The sequence below is a fragment of the Pezoporus flaviventris genome, unplaced genomic scaffold, assembly GCF_033815535.1.
Source record: "Pezoporus flaviventris isolate CSIRO_AGI_PZ_B2104156 unplaced genomic scaffold, CSIRO_AGI_Pfla_v1 ptg000131l, whole genome shotgun sequence".
NCBI lineage: Eukaryota > Metazoa > Chordata > Aves > Psittaciformes > Psittacidae > Pezoporus > Pezoporus flaviventris.
Genome location: NW_026892679.1, coordinates 2,012,894 through 2,031,845, shown reverse-complemented (window position 1 = coordinate 2,031,845; position 18,952 = coordinate 2,012,894). Strand labels below are relative to the sequence as shown.

The 18,952-nt window shown below is 39.1% G+C and overlaps 1 protein-coding gene across 4 annotated transcripts in view; it reads left to right on the top strand.

Moving 5' to 3' along the window:
- Positions 1 to 18,952, top strand: part of RASGRF2 (Ras protein specific guanine nucleotide releasing factor 2) — a 280,188-nt gene that overhangs the window by 72,996 nt on the left and 188,240 nt on the right. For 3 of the 4 annotated variants that reach the window (XR_009747680.1, XM_061478725.1, XM_061478727.1), the window contains exons 14-17: positions 1,902 to 2,150; positions 2,487 to 2,875; positions 6,171 to 6,299; positions 7,587 to 7,676. Coding sequence is in view for 3 of the 4 variants with exons in the window: in XM_061478725.1 (XP_061334709.1) it covers positions 1,902 to 2,150; positions 2,487 to 2,875; positions 6,171 to 6,299; positions 7,587 to 7,676 (857 nt within the window). In the remaining variant the exon portion in view is untranslated. The remainder of the gene's footprint in view (positions 1 to 1,901; positions 2,151 to 2,486; positions 2,876 to 6,170; positions 6,300 to 7,586; positions 7,677 to 18,952) is intronic. The other variant, XM_061478726.1, reaches the window with a different exon arrangement.

Sequence of the window (18,952 nt, the reverse complement as noted above, 5' to 3'; positions counted from 1 at the left end):
CATTATTTGTGAAGTAACCTCAGTTATGCATCAGATGAATAGTTTTATTTTCTGTTAGCTTTTCTTGGTCATACCACTCCTAATTGTATTGAATATACCTTAAAATATATTCAGAATTTAGATGACTGCAGACAAGTATAATTTTCCAAGGTATTTTGTTATATTAGCCAAATCTTTTCTTCCACTTCTCTTATTTCTGAGGAAAAACAAAAAAATTTCTCTCATAATTTTAACTGATCACATGAAGTTAACATCATTGTTCATAAACTTGCTTCTTTCACCCTTGAATTCTTTCAATTTTTTAAAAAAGCATTTTTTTAATTGTAGAGAGCAATTTTCAGTTCCAATTTCTAACACAATTTTACCTCTTGAAACCTCTACAGATCTGTATTTGCATGAGTTTTACCTACTGTTATACAATATAAATATCAAGGAATAAAACCTAGGAATAGAAATATAACTATTTATTTTCTTACTGTTATCTGTCGCTAGCCCATTTCTCTCTCTTGGATGTACTCTGTACATGAAGTTTTCTCAGATGCCTCTTGTAGTTGTTGCCTCTCTTCTCTTTGTATATGAAATGAAAAAGAGATAATGTGTGAATACAGTGAAAGAGCACATACCTTTGATCCCTGGAAAAAGAAGGCATTTTATTGTCTTCAGTTTTATTTCAGGAACTCCCCAGTGTGTAAACGCTTCTGTTACCTGCTGAATGTTAAAAATACATTCATCTGTTTTCAAATTGCGGAGTACAGCAAGGTCTTACTCCCGATGTCAAGAGAAAGAACTCTTAATTCTGAAAAAAATACAGGATCCTAACAACAGACACAAATCTAGTGTTCTCCTCCTGCAAAGGAAATCATCTGGTTTTCAGTACACATTGACTTTGAGAGTCACATGTCTTTGGATGAAATAAAAAAACAAAAACAAGAACAAAGCTACTTTCCTGAGGACTCAACTTAAGAAAGAATGATTGTTTTGTAATGTATAAGTTACATGTAATTCAATGTATAAGTGTGAGGAATGTCTTCATACTGTATTCTAGGAAAATCCAATAATTTTTAATGAAAAGCTATGGCAATATGGAAAGATGATTTACTTAGTATCCATACTTCTTTTTTTTTTTTCTTTACAAACTAGGCCTTCAACTAGATAAAGTTAAGCAAAACTAAATTGGAGAAATGGCATTATGAGTAGCATTATGTAAATGACTGATTTTTGTTTGATAGCCAAACCAAATTTAGTCCTTTTTTTTAACTTTTCCACTGAAACAAACACTCGCCACAGTTTCTGCTCTGAAATTTGAGATATTTCATGCTGCACCCTTTTCTTTTTAAAAAATAAAAGTAATTCTTGGAGCCTGACAGCAAGTGTTACCTTGCAGGTGAGCCTTAAGATTTGCTAACAGGCTAATTTTGCTGTCTTTTGCTAGGGTCCGTTGGTTTATTTTAGATAAAGCTAGATCCCAGCAGAAAAAATGCAGTCAGTCCACTATTGTTCTATAGTGAGCTTTTAATAATATTGGTGTACAAGCCACAGGAGCCTGAAAGAGACAAGAGGGGACAAATCTACCTCCTGTTCCATTTCAGAAATTTAATTATGAATGGTTTCTTAGACTTTGAAACGTAAATTAATTATTTGCCAGAAATAAAATTTAAATTCCCTTGGTTATGGCATAAATTATAACTGAATGGAAGCAGGTGTCGTGAGAGATTAACAGTTTCCTGGTGGTGTTGAAATACAAGAATGCATGGATATTCGATGCCTTTATGTTGACGGGAGCAGCTAAAATGATGCCATTACTGTACCATGATCATAGAATCATAGAATCAATTAGGTTGGATAAGACCTTCAAGATCATCAGGTTTTGGTGAATTGTTCTAAATTTAATTTTTGTGTAGATCTGATGCTCGTCTTCATAGAGATGACATTGATATCTGCTTCAGCAAAACACTGAATTCCTGCAAAGTACCCCAAATCCGTTACGCAAGCGTTGAGCGCCTTTTGGAGCGTCTAACAGACCTGCGATTTCTAAGCATTGATTTTCTGAATACTTTCCTACATACTTACCGCATATTTACTACTGCAGCTGTGGTGTTGGAAAAACTTTCAGACATATACAGACGGCCCTTTACTTCTATTCCTGTCAGGTGAGCTCTGGGGATTTTCCCTTTTAATCATAGGTTTCTTATGGAATTGTAATTTGTTGGGTTTTGGTTTTTTGAGTTTTGTTTTTTTGTTTGGTGGGTTTTACCATCATTTTCTATTACATAAATTAACTAAGAATAAAGTTTTTTCTTTGTTAATAAGATGTAAGTTTTCAGGTAAGTCTGTCTCAACCTTCTTCCTAGGCTTTGAGGGCTAAGTGTCATACAGATTTTGCAGTGCCATGCATATTTGTCCAAAACTTGTTTGCAAGTATTTTCACTCTTAAATCTATTTGGCATCTGTTATCATATTTTGCTTTTTTTGTTTCTTACTCTCAGGTCTCTGGAGTTGTTCTTTGTTACTAATCAAAACAATAGAGGAGAGTACCTGGCCGATGGGAAGTCGCCACATCTCTGTCGCAAGTTTTCTTCTCCTCCTCCCTTGTCGCTCTCCAGAACATCCTCACCTGTCAGAGCCCGAAAACTGTCACTGACCTCACCACTGAATTCACGGATTGGTGCCCTTGACCTCTCTGCTTCATCTATGGCAAGCAGTCCTACCTCAACCTACAGCCCGGCCACCTCCCCACCACCGTCAGGTAGCAAAGTACCACTGGACCTTAGCAGAGGGCCCTCCTCTCCTGAGCAAAGCCCTGGCTCCATAGAGGACAGCCTGGAGAACCCTCGTGTTGACCTCTGTAACAAGTTGAGGAGAAGCATTCGAAGAGGTATTATATACCCACAAAATACTGAATGCTTTTTTTGATAAATGGGGCTGTCTCTAAGGTAGGCTTGACTTCTATCAGATCACTGCTGAATTGTTTTGCTTGTCTAAGTCCTGATCAGCACAAGTTGTGTTATGAAACCATACTTTGCTCTCTGTTTCTTCTCTCGTAGAGGCTGTGATGAGTTGTTTGTTATCCTTCTTTGTAGGAAAAGCAGTATGACAGAATGGCCATGTTTGTTTTCACTTCAGCAAAGTGATAAGGAGAATGGCAGAAGGAAATATTTAAGGCCAGTTGTGTTTCCTGAGGTGAAAGATTTTGGGGTTGTACTGTTACTGCAGGAAGTAAAACATTAAGTTAGAAAGAAATACGGATGTAAAGACAGAACAGCTTTAACATGTTTACATAACAGGACTAGTTTTCCATAAACTGACCCAAACAAATAATTCATGTTATTTACTTGCTACATTGGTGATATTCATACCACTTGGTTGTAATCCATCCAGAAGGTACATGTCTAAAATAGATTAATTGCTCCTGTATGAAAGCCTGTTTTCCTCTATGGATTGTGTAAGGCACCTTGGAATAGGTACTGCTTCCAGAGGTCTGAAGTTAGTTGATATAAACCTCAATGTTGGCATCTAGAAGGGGATCATTGTACTCATAGATGGCAAAGCTCTAATCTCACAGGAGGCATACTTTCTCATAGAGAAAGTAGCTCTAATCTCATAGGATGCATAAGTGTGTGCTTATTTCTCATTGCTCTTTTGGGATGGAGGGATGGAGGGAATTAGAACTATATGGTATTTTTTTCTAATCTTTGTTACATTAAACAGAAAATAAAGAAATAATAATAAAAAAAAATCTGTTTTGCTCCTGAAGTTCATCTTTAGAAATGATCTTACATGGCCTGATTTACAGTCTGAGGAATTTGAACTTTGAATCTGAGCAAAATTTAGCCCAGCTTTACTTGCGAGTACTTGTAACAATGAAAATTGATGTAATCTGAGGGGAAAGAAGAAAAAGATTACCAAACATACACTGAGAAAAGCATTATTTCTGTTCCTTACTGATGAATTGAAATAAGTGCCCTGGTAAGAAATTTGATGTTGTACTATGCAGAGGGATTGCTTTTACAGAATGCAGTCAATTGTTTAACAAAAAAATGCTTTTAACAGGCAATTTAGCCACCTTAGCATTATAGGAGTCTATGCTTGCCAATGCTTTATGCTTTCATAAAATGCTGGTTGGCTGTTACACTTAATCCTTATATTTCTTTACACTGGATGTTATTAAATGAGTAGTGTCACAGACTGTTTACATATGTAAAACATAGTATTTAGTATGCAGATTTGAGCAAATTCTTCTTGTGTGTTAATATAACCACATTCAAATCAATATGATAGCACAACATGTCCTAAAATATAGACCATGCATTAAAATTAATTGTACACAGATAACTGCAGTCTTAGACATAATGGTTTTTGCTACATACTGTAAAGGAAACTAGTAAAGAGAGATTATTCTGGCCTAGTGTTAGCAGTAGGCATAGTTGCAGAGGTATTTGTATTTTGTATTCCAGTCTATCAAAGCTGGGAGTGTCATCTGGGCAGTGTAAGGAACATTTGGAAATGGCCAGAACCTCATATAAATGCTAAATAACTCTCTGTGCAGTGTCTCCAGTCCCTTTGGGGAGCAGTTTGCACTCAGTTTGGAGTTTGGAGCGAGGTAGCTCAGTTCTGCAGGGGAAAGTCCTTTTGTAACCCAGCTGCATGAGCATGTAGGGGAAGAAAAGTAAGTTCAGAAAAAAAAACCTCACAAGGAGAATGGAGACGGGTAGTAATAGAACTACAAAAAGTTAATCTGCGTGTTTCTTACCGTATGTAATGTGCTTCTTCACTTCCCAAGTTTCCTGGGTAAGGAGGCCAGTTCTACTTAATCAGGAACTACCAACCCATTACAGTTAATACTGTTGCTCTGGTAGTGCCTGATTTCCAAAAAAACAACTGTGGCTTGATCTAAATCCAATATAACCATACAGATTCTGTTCCCCAGGACATATTATTATGGTGGTTGTTGTTCTTCAGTGTTGTCCATTTCCATCCTGGAGTTACCACCTTCTTCACCTACTTCCAAGGCAGTTGTTTGTTTTGAAAGTTTTTGGTTTGCAAAGTTTTTGTTTATATATATATATTCTATATATAATGTTTGTGCTGCAGTCACAGTTGTCATTCATATCAAATGTATATTTTATCAGACTCTTTTCCCTCATTTCAGGAGTTGTATTTCTGTCATTCCCTTTTTGTTCTTCTGATAGAAGAACTTCTCCATAGAGTAATACACCTTCCAGAGCTGTTTGGCTATTTTATTAAGCAGGTTTTAGTTACACAGTTTTCCAACACAGAAAACGTTTCCTAGCTCATATAAAACCTATGACTTCAATTATCCTTATTACATGTGTGTTTCACTGCAAATTCTGCCATCTTCTCCAAGCTATTTTGAAAACTGACAATTTGCTGATTTTCACCAAGTTCTTTATTTATGAGCTTTTATGTGGCTATGCCATTGATGCAAAACTTTCCCAGTCCTTTAACTCCACCCAAAGGATAATTATTACTGAGTCTTCCTAACGCAAAAATTCCAGAAGCATTACCATTTAAAGCAGCTATATTCCTGAGATTAAACGTAAACAACTTTGTGTTAGATGGTATTTAGTGGTACTAGGCTGGTGTTGAAACACTGGTATTAAGTGCTTTTAATTAATTAAATTTAATTTTTTAAACAAGTGAAGTCCCCTTTGATGTCCATATTCTTTTTTTATCAATGCAGCACAGCTCACGTTGTTCAAAGTTGATCACTTTACAGACTTTCTGTCTTTAGGTGTTTTCAAAGATCCACATACTCTAAAATCTTGGCAGAGGCACTCAGTATCTGTAAGACAAACTAATCAAACTATGCTCTTGTTCTTTAAAAAAACATATCTTAAATCCCCATACTGTAGTTGCCTATGGCCTCTTGATATTTTCAAAGAACATTTGTACTTTATAAATACATGAATATAATAAAATTAATATAATACAGTATAATACATCTGATAATTAACATAAGTTGTTACGTATTTATTTTTATATACTATATTATTGCATTAATGTACAATAATGTAAAACCATAGAATCAGACTACCAACTAGGTTGGAAAAGACATTTAGGATCATCAAGTCCTATACACGTTTATACACATGAAAGAGTTGTAAATTATGCATGAGCATCCCAGTATTAACATTGATTCTGTTTTAAAGCAGCAGTTCTAGAGTCTGTGTCAGTGGATCGGACAATTCCTGAAAGCACCTCAGCAGTGGACACCGCAGAGCTTTCCCCGTGTAGATCCCCTTCGACACCACGTCATCTCCGCTATCGTCAGCCAGGAGGTGAGAGCCTGATGTTTCTTTCCCCTGTCAGTCACTTTGAAGAGTTTAAATACTGCAGCTGTAATCTTTGCAGGCTGTTAGAAAAGAATGATGATTTATTAATATGTTCTGTTTGTATTTTCTTATTTCTCAGGTATTGAAAAAAAGCTATTAGAATGTGAATTACACTGGTTAATTTGTATAGTAATGTATGGAAGCATACTGGGACTTCGCTGTGACAAATGTTCTTAAATAGTTCAAGCAGGATGTGCCAAAGTTCAAGACTGATATTGAATAAGTCCTATTCTCACAAAAATCTCAAAACCATCACAGATTTCTCTCAGCTACTAAGGGGGCATATTTTGGGCACCATAGGTAATCATGAAATACACAACACCCATTATCGTCAATGGGGAGTGACTGTGACTTGTTTCTTTGTATAAGACTGAACATTTACAGATGGTGTCACATAATTCATTCCAAAATTTGAATAAACTGCTCAACTGAAAAGGAAAACTGAGAGCTGGAGCTCCTCGAATAGCTCTCACGTGGCTCTTTGTAATCATTAGCAGAGCTGTGAGCTATGTCCATGAATGCTTAAAATGTTGCCATCTCATGCAAGCCACATTTCTAGGCAGTTATTTCATGCTTGGAATTAAAACAAAGCCAGAGCAGAGTCTTATCAACTATTAGGAAGTTGCTGAGACATTTAATTTCAAACCAATAGTAATCATCTGTTACAGGGCACTTTCACGTTGCAATGGCAAGATTTGGGAGTTGGAATCTCTGTGGAACACTGAATCTTATATGAGTTGTGGTCAGAAGCAATGTTCATAGCATTCACTATAGAGAAAGCCAAATAAAATTTGCAAAACTGTACTCGTCCTAGGCAGTGAACTGGGAAAACAGGTGAACCTAGCTATCAGAAGCTGGTTTATGTGCTTAGCTCTCTAATACGATTTTTTGTTTAGGTTTCTTTTCTACACCATTGGTTTTGTCTCACCCTTCCCCCCTTTTTTGTCTCCCCCCTTTTGCCATTTGATTACTGCTTATTCCTCACCTTGGAAGTGTCTTAGATATTTTTTCCATAGCAACATTAATTATAGTGAAATGGAAATAAAACTTAAACCACAAATGTTAATATGATATTTTTATTTCCCCTAACACAAAGGCCTCTGGCAATGAAAGCATAAAATGCTCACAAAGAATAAGCATTAGTGAAGATTTAATATCTTATTGTTGCTTAACTTGAAAAATACAAAAAAGTATGTAGAAGTTGCTAACTTTTCCCTGCCTATTCCTTTACAGTCCAAACTGCTGACAACACCCACTGTTCGGTCTCTCCTGCTTCTGCTTTTGCCATTGCTACAGCTGCAGCAGGACATGGGAGTCCACCAGGTGAGCAATATGCTGTGCAAAAGAGAGGTAACAATAAGATCCATAGGTCTCAAAAAGTATATTAAATATTTCTTAAGAACATACTTACCTGAATCCTAAATAGCCTCCGATTTGTTTCTTTGATCTGCTGGTGGTTTGAGCCTGGAAACCTGGCCTTTGTGTGGACACTGCAGTGCAGCATTCACAGATAGTTGGCATCTTGACTTCCAGTTATATGGACATTATGAAAATACTTGTATTTAATTTGAAAGTGAAATTGACCCGTAAGAATGACTAAAACAACTCAGGACAGGCTGATCAGATACATCCACCACATGCATACCTGCTGTGACAAATGAAGCAATTTATGTCACCAAAGAGTAAAATCATCTTTTAGGCTGCTTATACACCACACTGTCCTGGGGACTTGCCAGCAACCACCACAACATATACTTGAAGGAGGGAAAGGATGAGAATTTATTCAGAAATATATTTAGAACAAAACACAAAACCTAGCAAATGTGGACTGCGTACTATACCACATACCTTCAAGAAACAGGTGAGCTTCTGTGCCTTTGTTTTGTAGAATCTAAGGAGGCTGCCAAACCAGTGAGGTTTTGAACAATCATGGTGTAAACCAACGGTAGATTTTCTTGTTGACTTATATCAGAATTATATTTATCACTCAACATTTTCAGTTCATCATCTATTGATTGGATTCCTGTATTCAGCTATTTCCTTGATATTTCTAGTTCAGCCTATTTCTCAAAGATTAATATTTTACATATATGCAATCTGCTAAACATCTTGATCATACCTTTCTTTTGTTTTATTTTTGAGTATTCACTTAAAATTTAAGATTTTATTTTGAAAATTACCTTTCTTATGTCCAAGTTGGCCTACATAAGAGCAGTTGTGCTTAAATAAATTATGGCAAGCATGAACTCAATATTCCTTGGAAAGCAGCTCTGTTGTCTGATGACTGGAGGTATTTAGTGCAACTTAAAATACTTGATTTAAGTTTTGAATTTGCTTGCTGCCTTGCTGTGTACCCTTTGAAATATTAATATCTTCCACTGAGGCCTGTCCTAGGTTATGTTACAAATAAAACACAACTCTTTTAAAAGTCTGTAAAATCACTTTCACTTTGCATTGGCACACTGAAGCCCACGGTTCATTTTGATTTTGTAGGAAAAAACATACTTCAACTGTAAATTAACACCTGCCTTTTTTCCATTATAATTGTTGGAATGTCAAGAAACTGCTTTGTAGACTGTCATCTTAAAATCATTCATGAAATTCTGTGCAGGTCAGTAAATTGTCACCATTGATTACAGTTGGTTTTGTGTTCACTTTGTCTAAAGTTGGGTTCATCCACTTGATGAGTGAGTAGGCATCATGAGAAAATAATTTCTGGATAACACGAATCAGTGCTTCTATCAGTCTTGTGTACTTCCTGTGATCTTTAGAGAGTAATGTTAGCTTTAGCAACTTTATGAACCTGTCAGAAACATGCATTTAGTAAAATTTTTGTTTGAAATGATTAATGATCTCTGGCTTTGGAATTAGGCACTACTAAGGAATCATTTTGCAGTATGAATTAATTCCAGTATGTTTACATATTGTTCAAAAAATGCAGTAAAAGTAAAATCTATTGGTTTTTCCCACTAGGATCAATTCGAGTAAGAACTACTGCTTTTGTATTGTCAAAAGCACAGCTTTTCAATATTTGCAGCATTGAAGTACAATAGAAATAAAATCTACAAGTATGCAATCAATTGAAGGAATATCAAAGCATGGGAATATTGAAAGAAGAAAAAAAACATCATCCCTAATATTCATAAGTATTTTTTTCTTTATGTTGCCATTTAAGCTAGTTCTGCATAACAGGTCGTTGTCCTGGGTGACTTAAAGAACAGTAAGAAGGTTCTGCAGCAAATCTAACAGGAAAAGTGTGTGCTGGGGAGTCTCAGGAGACTGAGCTGGAGAAAGGCTGTCCACCTGTAATCAATACAAAAATACAAGGCTACAAACCACAGCTCAAACAGCTTAATCACCTGGTTTGTAACTTGATGCAATTAGAATCATAGAATCAACTAGGTTGGAAAAGACCTCCAAGATCATTAGGTCCAACTGTTACCCCAGGACTGGCAAGTCCACCACTAAGCCATGTCACTAATTAATCATAGTAGACATGGGTATTAATGTTGCAGAGTCATGCAGTTCAAATTTGGTGATTAAAATAATAGTATTTCTTCCCCAGGTATGTATTATTGTAATTATGTGTGGTTTTGTTAAATAATACCTTTTTTTTCCCAATGGGCTCTGTCTCATTCACTGCATAGGATGGACATGATCCGTCAGTGAATCAGGTCTGGGTGGTGTATGAGATTTATGGCACTTTTTTTTAATTCTTTTTTCAGTTGGTCATAGGCATCACGCTGCAGCAGACATTATGATGTGTGCCATATAATATATTCCTAAGTGGAACGTAGTGGAATGGCAGGTGAAATTCAGTGTTGATAAATACTACATGATACGCGTGAGGCAAAACAGTCAGAGCTCCGTATCTGAAAGAATGGGCTTTGTGCTGGGTGTTACCAGTCAGGACTGAGATCTAGGATTACAATAGATAGTTCCCTTAAATGACATTAGTGCTCAGTAGAGCAAAAAAGATAAAGGAAACATAAGAAATTATTAGGAAAGGGACAAAGATGAATGCAGAGAAGACCTTTATGCTACCACAGTATAAATCTCGAATTTGCATGTGTATTGAATACTGTGTACAGTTGTGGTGTGTCCTGTTTTACATGAAGGAATGAGAACTAGAGAAGGTTAAGAGTTTGCAATCAGTGATAAGTGGAAGTATGAAATGGCTTTTGTGCATTTGAAGTTTAGGTCAGAGATGACTTGGAGGGTTGATGAGAAAGTTCTGCAAAGTCACGGATGTCATAGGGAGAGTTAGGAGGCATTTGTTGCTTTCTCTAATGCAAGAGGTAGGTGTCATCAGATGACTTGCATGAGGCCATGATTCAAAACAAACACGGGCTTGTGGTTCTTTGTGCAATGAGTAGAAAGCCTGTGAGATTCTGCTGAGGGACATTGTGAAGGGAAGAGACCTACCTAGGTTCAAAAAGTGGGCAGATACCTGCAAGGAACAGTCAGCAGTAGTTACTAGAGTGGCAACCTAGAGTAGGATCAGGAGCTGAAATCAGCTGGAGGTTGTGGGAAGGTATTTGGAGCCAAGAGTCATTTGTGAGTCTTCAGTTCTCGCCGTTCCCTGAAGATTCAGGCCAATTTTGGTTTTGTTTTATTTTGTTTTGTTTTGGGGTTTTTTGTTGTTTTCCCAGGGTATGAGCTCTTACTTCTTCTCAACTTTCTATCTTCCTGTTCTGATTGCTTAGCAATGAATTGAGGCAAGCAGATTAACAGTCTCCTAGCAAAGCTCTATAGTCACTCTACTAGAACCAGACATAAAGAATATTTAATCATCTCGTGTGGAGAATGCTGGTAATAACATTTTATAATGATATTACCGTGCAATGAAAAGTTTAAATACTCGTAAGTATGCAAAGTTCTGATCAGATGTCCCGTGGCATATGATGGCTTTGCATACTGTTAGGTGAGCACCTAAGGGAACACTGTCTATGTTGGTCCTGTCTGCAGGCTGCATGACAGCATGTGGCTTGATGGGAAACCAAGGTTGAAAGACTTTTGAGTACTTTGATCTGCTTTAGGTATTGGTCCATTTCCCTCTTCAGGTGCAACCTGAGTGAAGTGTGTATTAGCAGTGCTCTTAAACTTCTTCATCCCCAGTGTGGTGGAGCAGAGCTGTGTTTTTTCTTCCACACTCATCTGTTGAGTTAATTTGCTATCTGGGTGCATAACGTATACATGTGCCCCTAGCTGGGCCCCAGGAATTGTTGATGATTGGGTTGCCCAACTGCACTGTATGCTGGGTGCCTCATGGCTCGCTCCGCTTGAATTGGTGCTAGCTTCCAAAAGCAACACAGAAGTTATCTGGCAGCTCTGCTCCAATGTCTGTCTTATAACATGGAGAAGTTCCTACAAAAATTTTAGTGCTAGTGGTCTCATCCTAATGAATACTGTGCTGATCTCTTTTTTTTTAGCTCTACCATGAGAGTTAGGTGGTCTTTAAGTGGAACTCCACCTCTTTTAAGTGGAAGTCCCACCTTTTCAGGAGTGATTTCCTTCTCTTTGAGAGTCTGTCACACAGCCAGTGTCAAGAGGAATAAGACTGGCAATGTTGGAGAGGAACCTCCTGCCAAAATGCTCAGCAACCATTTGTAGTTCTGCTGCAAAAATCCTGCAGATGTTACAGGAATTAATAAGAACAGCATAATGTATACAGCACCCACACGAAACCTAGCACTAGATAAAACCAGTTTGTATGGAAGAGTATTTATTTCATCCATGGCTTGTAGAACTTGAAAATTTCCATGGTTTATCTTTGTACAGCTCTTTCAAGCATGTTATTGCTGATTTTTAATCCTTGAATTTGTCTTTATGTCTATTTTGCACAGAATCAGAGCACTGTGTCAGGATCAGTAAGACATCATGCATTTTTAAAAAAGAAACATCTTTTGGTGTTCATTTACTGAAACTCTTTGCTCTGCATGCAGGCCCCCATATTTGCTAATTCTCATAAACTGTCAAGGTGCTCTGTGTGATTGGGAGAGATTCAAACTTCACTTAAAGTCTCTGAATATTTGTATGAATGAAGTCAAATTAGGGAAATAATGCAGTGGTGAGTGTGTAAATAATGAATAAAGTAAAAAGTACTTACATAAGCGTAGCAAAAGTACAAATTTCTTCTCTGCTAAAAATGCCTAAGACAAATTGAAGAAAATAAATTGATAATTTTATATTTAAATTAATCTACTGAACATAGGCTTCAAGCAGATTGTTTTGCCAAAAGCTTAAATTCAAAGTCTAAACTGAATTTTTTATATTGTGCAGCAGATAGCCTGAAAAAACTTTGAGAAGGTTGTCTCTTAACTCAATCAAAAAATCCCCAAAATAGAAAATAAATGTTAGACAAGAAGCAAATACTTAAACCCAAAGAAAAGGCTTGTTCCCTAATGAACACTGCAGCTTTATTTCAATAATTCTGTCAGCTATTTGTGAGCTGGGTAAGTCAGTATTTCCAGCGTGCTGCAAGCTTCAAAGCTGCCTCCCTCCTCCTACAGCATACCGATCCACGCTGTAGAGAATGTACCATTTTTCACAAGAACAAGGTGACATTATGGGAGAGGATGGAAGTGGGATGGAAGCTTGTGGTTGGCAGGAGGGTCTGGCTTCTTTAGTATAAGCATTTGTTTTTTAAAATACATGTGAAAGGGAGAGGAGAGAGTGAGAAAGAACTAGGGAAAAAAGAGCCTTTGGGGGAGTATCTCTGACAAATATGATTTGCACGTAGGAAAATCTGCTCCATGCAAGCAAGGAGGAAAGATGGGCTTATTCTCTCTGATTTTAGTGATTTAAAGGAGCAATTAAAATAACAGTTTGAAGCTTTGAAGCATCTACCTAAAAATGAATTGCTCATATACTATCCATTTCAATCAATCGCCTGCACATATCTCTGGGGCTAAATTACCTTTGACTTGAGTTATTTACCTGAGTATTGTTCAGGAGAGAGAATTTTTCCTAAAGCTCCTCTGTTTCACAGTTCATGCCCTATCAAAGAACATTTTGAAAGTTCTCTCAAACTATCAGTCTGCAAATCTTTTCTTATGCATAGAAAGTACAGCCAATTCCTTCTCTTTTCACAAATCTCTCTGGTGCTTTAGAGAAGCAGTCTGAATCTAGACTGCCCTTGGTTTTAGGCTAGCAAGCCTCATCAACCTGTTTACCAGAACATGTTATGGTATTATCTGTTTTTCCATAGTTCTTACAATCTGCCTGCAGAAGTGATCAGTCCTTTGCAGCTGCAGCAGATTCTCAAAAAAGCAAGCACAAAACCTGCTTCACTAATCTGCTAGCTGCAGCTGCTAAATGCAAGCAGTGTCCTCCTGCAAAGCAATTCAATATGCCTTGGCATACAGAAGTATGTCCTGGTGCCACTTCCATACACTGCCACTGAGTATTTTCCACTGTTGACAATGCATCTGCATGGATGGTCCTGCAATCACATCACTGATTAGGGAGGGGTCAAATTCCTTTCTTATTCTTGAGCTCTGTATAAAAAGGTAGTTGTATGTTAATTTCACTGATAATCAGTTACGCATTTGTGCACTAATTATGTGTGTAAGTTATGTATTAGTGATGGAAAAGGTGAACAGAGGGAAGTGTGTAATCCTGTTAGAGTATAAATGTCTGATTTATTTTGACTTAGATATTTTTGTACTCTTGATCCCTGCTTGTGATAAAATATTGTAGGGCCTTTCTGTACTTTGTTTGACCAATTCTGAAGTAAAGCTGCTAAACCTCAGTTTTAGAGCAACTGAATGCATTTGAGGATAAACAGTATGCCAGTGATTGATGTGACAGTGTCAGCTTCAACAGCCACTGAAATGAATATGGAAAGTCCTCACCTCCTCAGAAGCACTGTAGGAGTTTGTCTGCCGTAACATAGAACTGTAGAATGGTTTGGGTTGGAAAAGACCCTAAGATCATCTAGTTCCACCCCCCTGCCTCACCCTAGATGATGTAGCCCAAGGCTCTGTCCAGCGTGGCCTTGAACACTGACAGGGATGGAGCAATCACTGCTTCTTTGGGCAGCCTGTTCCAGTGCCTCACCACCCTCATAGTAAAGAACTTCTTCCTTATATCTAACCCGAACTTGCCCTGTTTAAGTTTAAACTGATTACCCCTTGTCCTATTACTAATCTCTGATGAAAAGTCCCTCTCCAGCATCCTTGTAGGCCCCCTTCAGGTACTGGAACGTATATAACGTACCTCAACTGTAAGAGCAATAACAAATATAAGTGGACTTTCATAAATTACAGCTATGATTTCCACAATGACATATCACTTGAAAGCCACATAAGCACTGAAGTTGAGCCAGATGAGTCCTGTGATCTCTCAGGCTCACACACTTTACCCCTGCTTGATTACTGTCACAATATCAGATGAATAAAAATTAACATTTAACCCATTACCCCTTGTCCTATCTCTACAGTCCCTAATGAAGACTCCCTCCCCAGTATCCCTATAGGCCCCCTTCAGATACTGGAAGGCTGCTATGAGGTCTCCACACAGCCTTCTCTTCTCCAGGCTGAACAGCCCTAACTTTCTCAGCCTATCTTCATACGGGAGGTGCTCTAGTCCCCTGATCATCCTCATGGCCCTTCTCTGGACTTGTTCCAACAGTTCCATGTCCTTTTTATGTTGAGGACACCAGAACTGCACACAATACTCCAGGTGAGGTCTCACAAGAGCAGAGTAGAGGGGCAGGATCACCTCCTTCGACCTGCTGGTCACGCTCCTTTTGATGCAGCCCAGGATACGGTTGGCTTTCTGGGCTGCAAGCACACACTGAAGCTGGCTCATGTTCATTTTCTCATCAACCAACACCCCCAAGTCCTTCTCCACAGGGCTGCTCTGAATCTCTTCTCTGCCCAACCTGTAGCTGTGCCTGGGATTGCTCTGACCCAGGTGTAGGACCTTGCACTTGGCATGGTTAAACTTCATGAGGTTGGCATCAGCCTACCTTACAAGCATGTTGAGGTCCCTCTGGATGGCATTCCTTCCCTCCAGTGTATCAAACGAACCACACAGCTTGGTGTCATTGGCAAACTCGCTGAGGGCGCACTCAATCCCACTGTCCATGTCGCCGACAAAGATGTTGAACAAGACCGGTCCCAACACCAGTCCCTAAGGGACGCCACTCGTTACTGGTCTCCAGCTGGACACTGAGCCATTGACCACAACCCTTTGTGTGCGGCCATCCAGCCAGTTCTTTATCCGCTGAGTGGTCCATCCATCAAATTGATGTCTCTCAATTTAGTTTAGAGACAAGGATGTTGTGTGGGGCACTGTCGAAAACTTTACACAAGTCCAGGTAGATGACATCAACTGCTCTACCCCTGTCCATCAGTTCCGTCACCCCATCATAGAAGGCCACCGAATTGGTCAGGCAGGATTTCCCCTTAGTGAAGCCATGCTGGCTGTCCCCAAGCACCTTGTTGATTTTCATGTGCCTTAGCATGCCTTCCAGGAGAATCTGCTCCAAGATTTTGCCAGGCACAGAGGTGAGACTGACTGGTCTGTAATTCCCCAGGTCATCCATTTTCCCCTTCTTGAAAATGGGGGTTATATTTCCCTTTTTCCAGTCATCGGGAGCTTCACCTGACTGCCATGATTTTTCAAATATGATGGCCAGTGGCTTAGCAACTTCATTTGCAAGCTCCCTCAGGACCCACAGATGGATTTCATCAGGTCCCATGGACTTGTACACATTCAGATTTTTTTTGTTCCCCATGCTATGGGCGTTTATATAGAGGCATCTGAGCTGAGCTCTCAATGAAGCCGGCTCATTGGCTGGAGCTCCTGGAATATCTCTACATTGCTCCGAGCATTTATTATAGGTGTTGGCAACTGACTGGGTGTGTTGGGATGGAATGATGCCCCCCTCCCCAAACACATCTTGTTTAAAGCCTCCTTGTCCAGTCTGGCAAGCCCCCTACCAAAACTGCTCTTTCCCTTCTTTATCAGACCAGCTCCACCAGCCCCCACTAGACCTGGCCTACAAACTCGGGTCCCGTGTTCAAGACACCCAAACCCCTGACTATGACACCACCCTTTTAACCAGTTATTAACCTGGCCAATCCTCCTAGCTTTTTTTAAGTCCTCCCCTGTACCCTGGAGAATTGATGGAAAGACCACCTGAGCTCCAGAACCCGTAACCACCTCCCCCAGGGCTCTGTAGTCCTTCTTTATGTTCCCCAGGCTACTACTATCTATATCCGTAGCACCCACATGTATCACCAGGAGTGGGTAATAGTCCGTGGGACTTACTAGAGCAGGCAGCCTTTCTGCCATATCCCTGATCCATGCCCCTGGTAGCAACACACCTCCCTTGAGACAGGGTCAGGCCAACAGACGAGTGCTTCTGTCCCTTGATAATTCATGTTTCATAGAAATCCACATTACATAGTGGCTCATGTGTAGTCTTTTCCCTTCTGATAAATCATGCACAGACTGATTTAAGCTGACTGCTAATTTTAAAAGGCCAAAATTAGCATGAGAAAATTTCACAAAAGTTTTTAACAAAACTTGCTTAACTTATTTTAGGTTGTGACCAATGGTGCTATTCTGCAGTCATTCAAACTACTTGCCAGCTCCCAGTGTGACAATATTTTTGTTTTGTTTGTTCTGGCATAAGACATAATTGGAGTAATGGAATGACACAGCTTGTGCCAAATGACACAAGTGAGATCAGACCCTGTGTGCTTGCTCATGTGTACGTGTGTAGTTATACGTATGACTGTGCCAAGAGGAGGCACTGTGGCTGTACACACTGCGGCCATCAGCACTTAAGTTGAATAGTATGACTTGGAGATGTACTGTTATCCTGGGTTCAGCAGTAGCAGTCATGTTTCTCCTTCTTGGTAGCTGGTGCAGTGCTGTGTTTTGACTTTCGGCCTGGGAACAGAGCTGGTAACAATGATGTTTTGGTTTGGCCAAGGACTTTGTGAGCCTCATGCTCTGCCAGGGAGGAGGGGAAGCCAGGAGGAAGCAGAGACAGGACACCTGACCCAAACTGACCAAAGAGGTATTCCATACCACAGCACGTCATGCCCAGGATGTAACTGGGAGTTAGCCGGAAGGGCTGGGAGACTGCAGGGTTGGAGGAGGTATGGGTCAGAGCTTGGTCGGGCTGGGGGGTATGAGTTATCGGTTGGCTGATGGTGAGGTGTTGTATTCTCTTCCCTTGTTATTTCCTTCATCATTATTATTATTGGTGGTAGCAGTAGTGATTTGTGTTATACCTTGATTACTAAACTGTTCTTATCTCAACCCATGGGAGTTGCATTCTTTTCGATTCTCCTCTCCGTCCCTCCGGGATCAGGGGGAGGGCAAGAAGGGGGGGAAGTGAGTGAACGAATTGCCTGAATGGGTTTAAACCACGACAACTGTACAAAATAATGAAGGTGTACATGCCAAGTGGGATCCCATTAAAATGGAAAAACATGTAGAAACATACATTATGCTTTTAACAGATGCAGTATTTCCCCAGTCTTGCACACAAATTGATGTGAGCATGTAGTTCCACATTGAAGGCTATCAGCTGGAGTATTTCACTGATTCTGAACAGAAGCATAAGAAAGTGGCATTATGTTCCCTGAGAGTAGGCAGCTGAGTTAGTGTGGAATTTGGTGAAAATGAGGATAAATCGAGGTTCATAACAGAAATTATTACATTTATACCCATTGTGAGAAGGCAGGCAGAGATTTCCTTGCTATGATGGAGTTATGTGAAAGGTGAGCAGTATCTGCTGGTGATGTCAAGATGGATCCTACATTGTGTGGACAGCTGGGTAATGCACTTCTGTGTTGTGCTGTTCTAAATTCTTCAAATTACCTCAGTAGTTATAAGCTAGCTTCTGGAAAGGTATATATTTCTTTCTGGCTTTGTACATATGTATCCATGTCTAAACCAAGACCAGAAAATATGTGTCTTTTCTAGTTGATATTCTAGTTATAATGCCGTAAACATTGCTATTAGTAATAGTTACAGTAATTTTGCACTCTAGCAGTTTTCTGGGTTATCACATCTCATTTCTTGTACTTAAAAGCTTTATGGAACCTTTTCCTTATAAATCCAAACCCAAAATAAAGGAAAAAAAAACACTAACCCACCATGATGGTGATATAACCCAATCAACAATCAAGATGCAATGCATTTTAATTCTTTCGAATCTGCAGCTTATCCCAGTAGGGCTACTTTTCATGGGAGTAAATTGGATAATCGACTGTGTTGCAAGTATCAGAGACTGTTTCTAAATGGTGGGAAACAGACCTTAATTTTAATGGTAATTCTTCAGGTCATGGAACTTCAAGATTGAATTTGAGAGCATCTAGGCTCCTATCAGAGATACAGGATGCTATCAGTTCATAACTGAAATCATTGTTTCAGGCTGTCAACTTCCAACTGGATAAAATCTAGTGTCAGAAATATTCTGTTTGTGATTCCCAGAGTGAAATTAAGATGCAGATAAGGTCAAGTACTGCAATTGGACAGTTTGTTTATTATAAAAAGTTTAAAAATTCTTACAGTGATAGGACAGATCAGAAAAAAGGATACAAATTAAGCAAGCATTGAAAGTGCAGAGA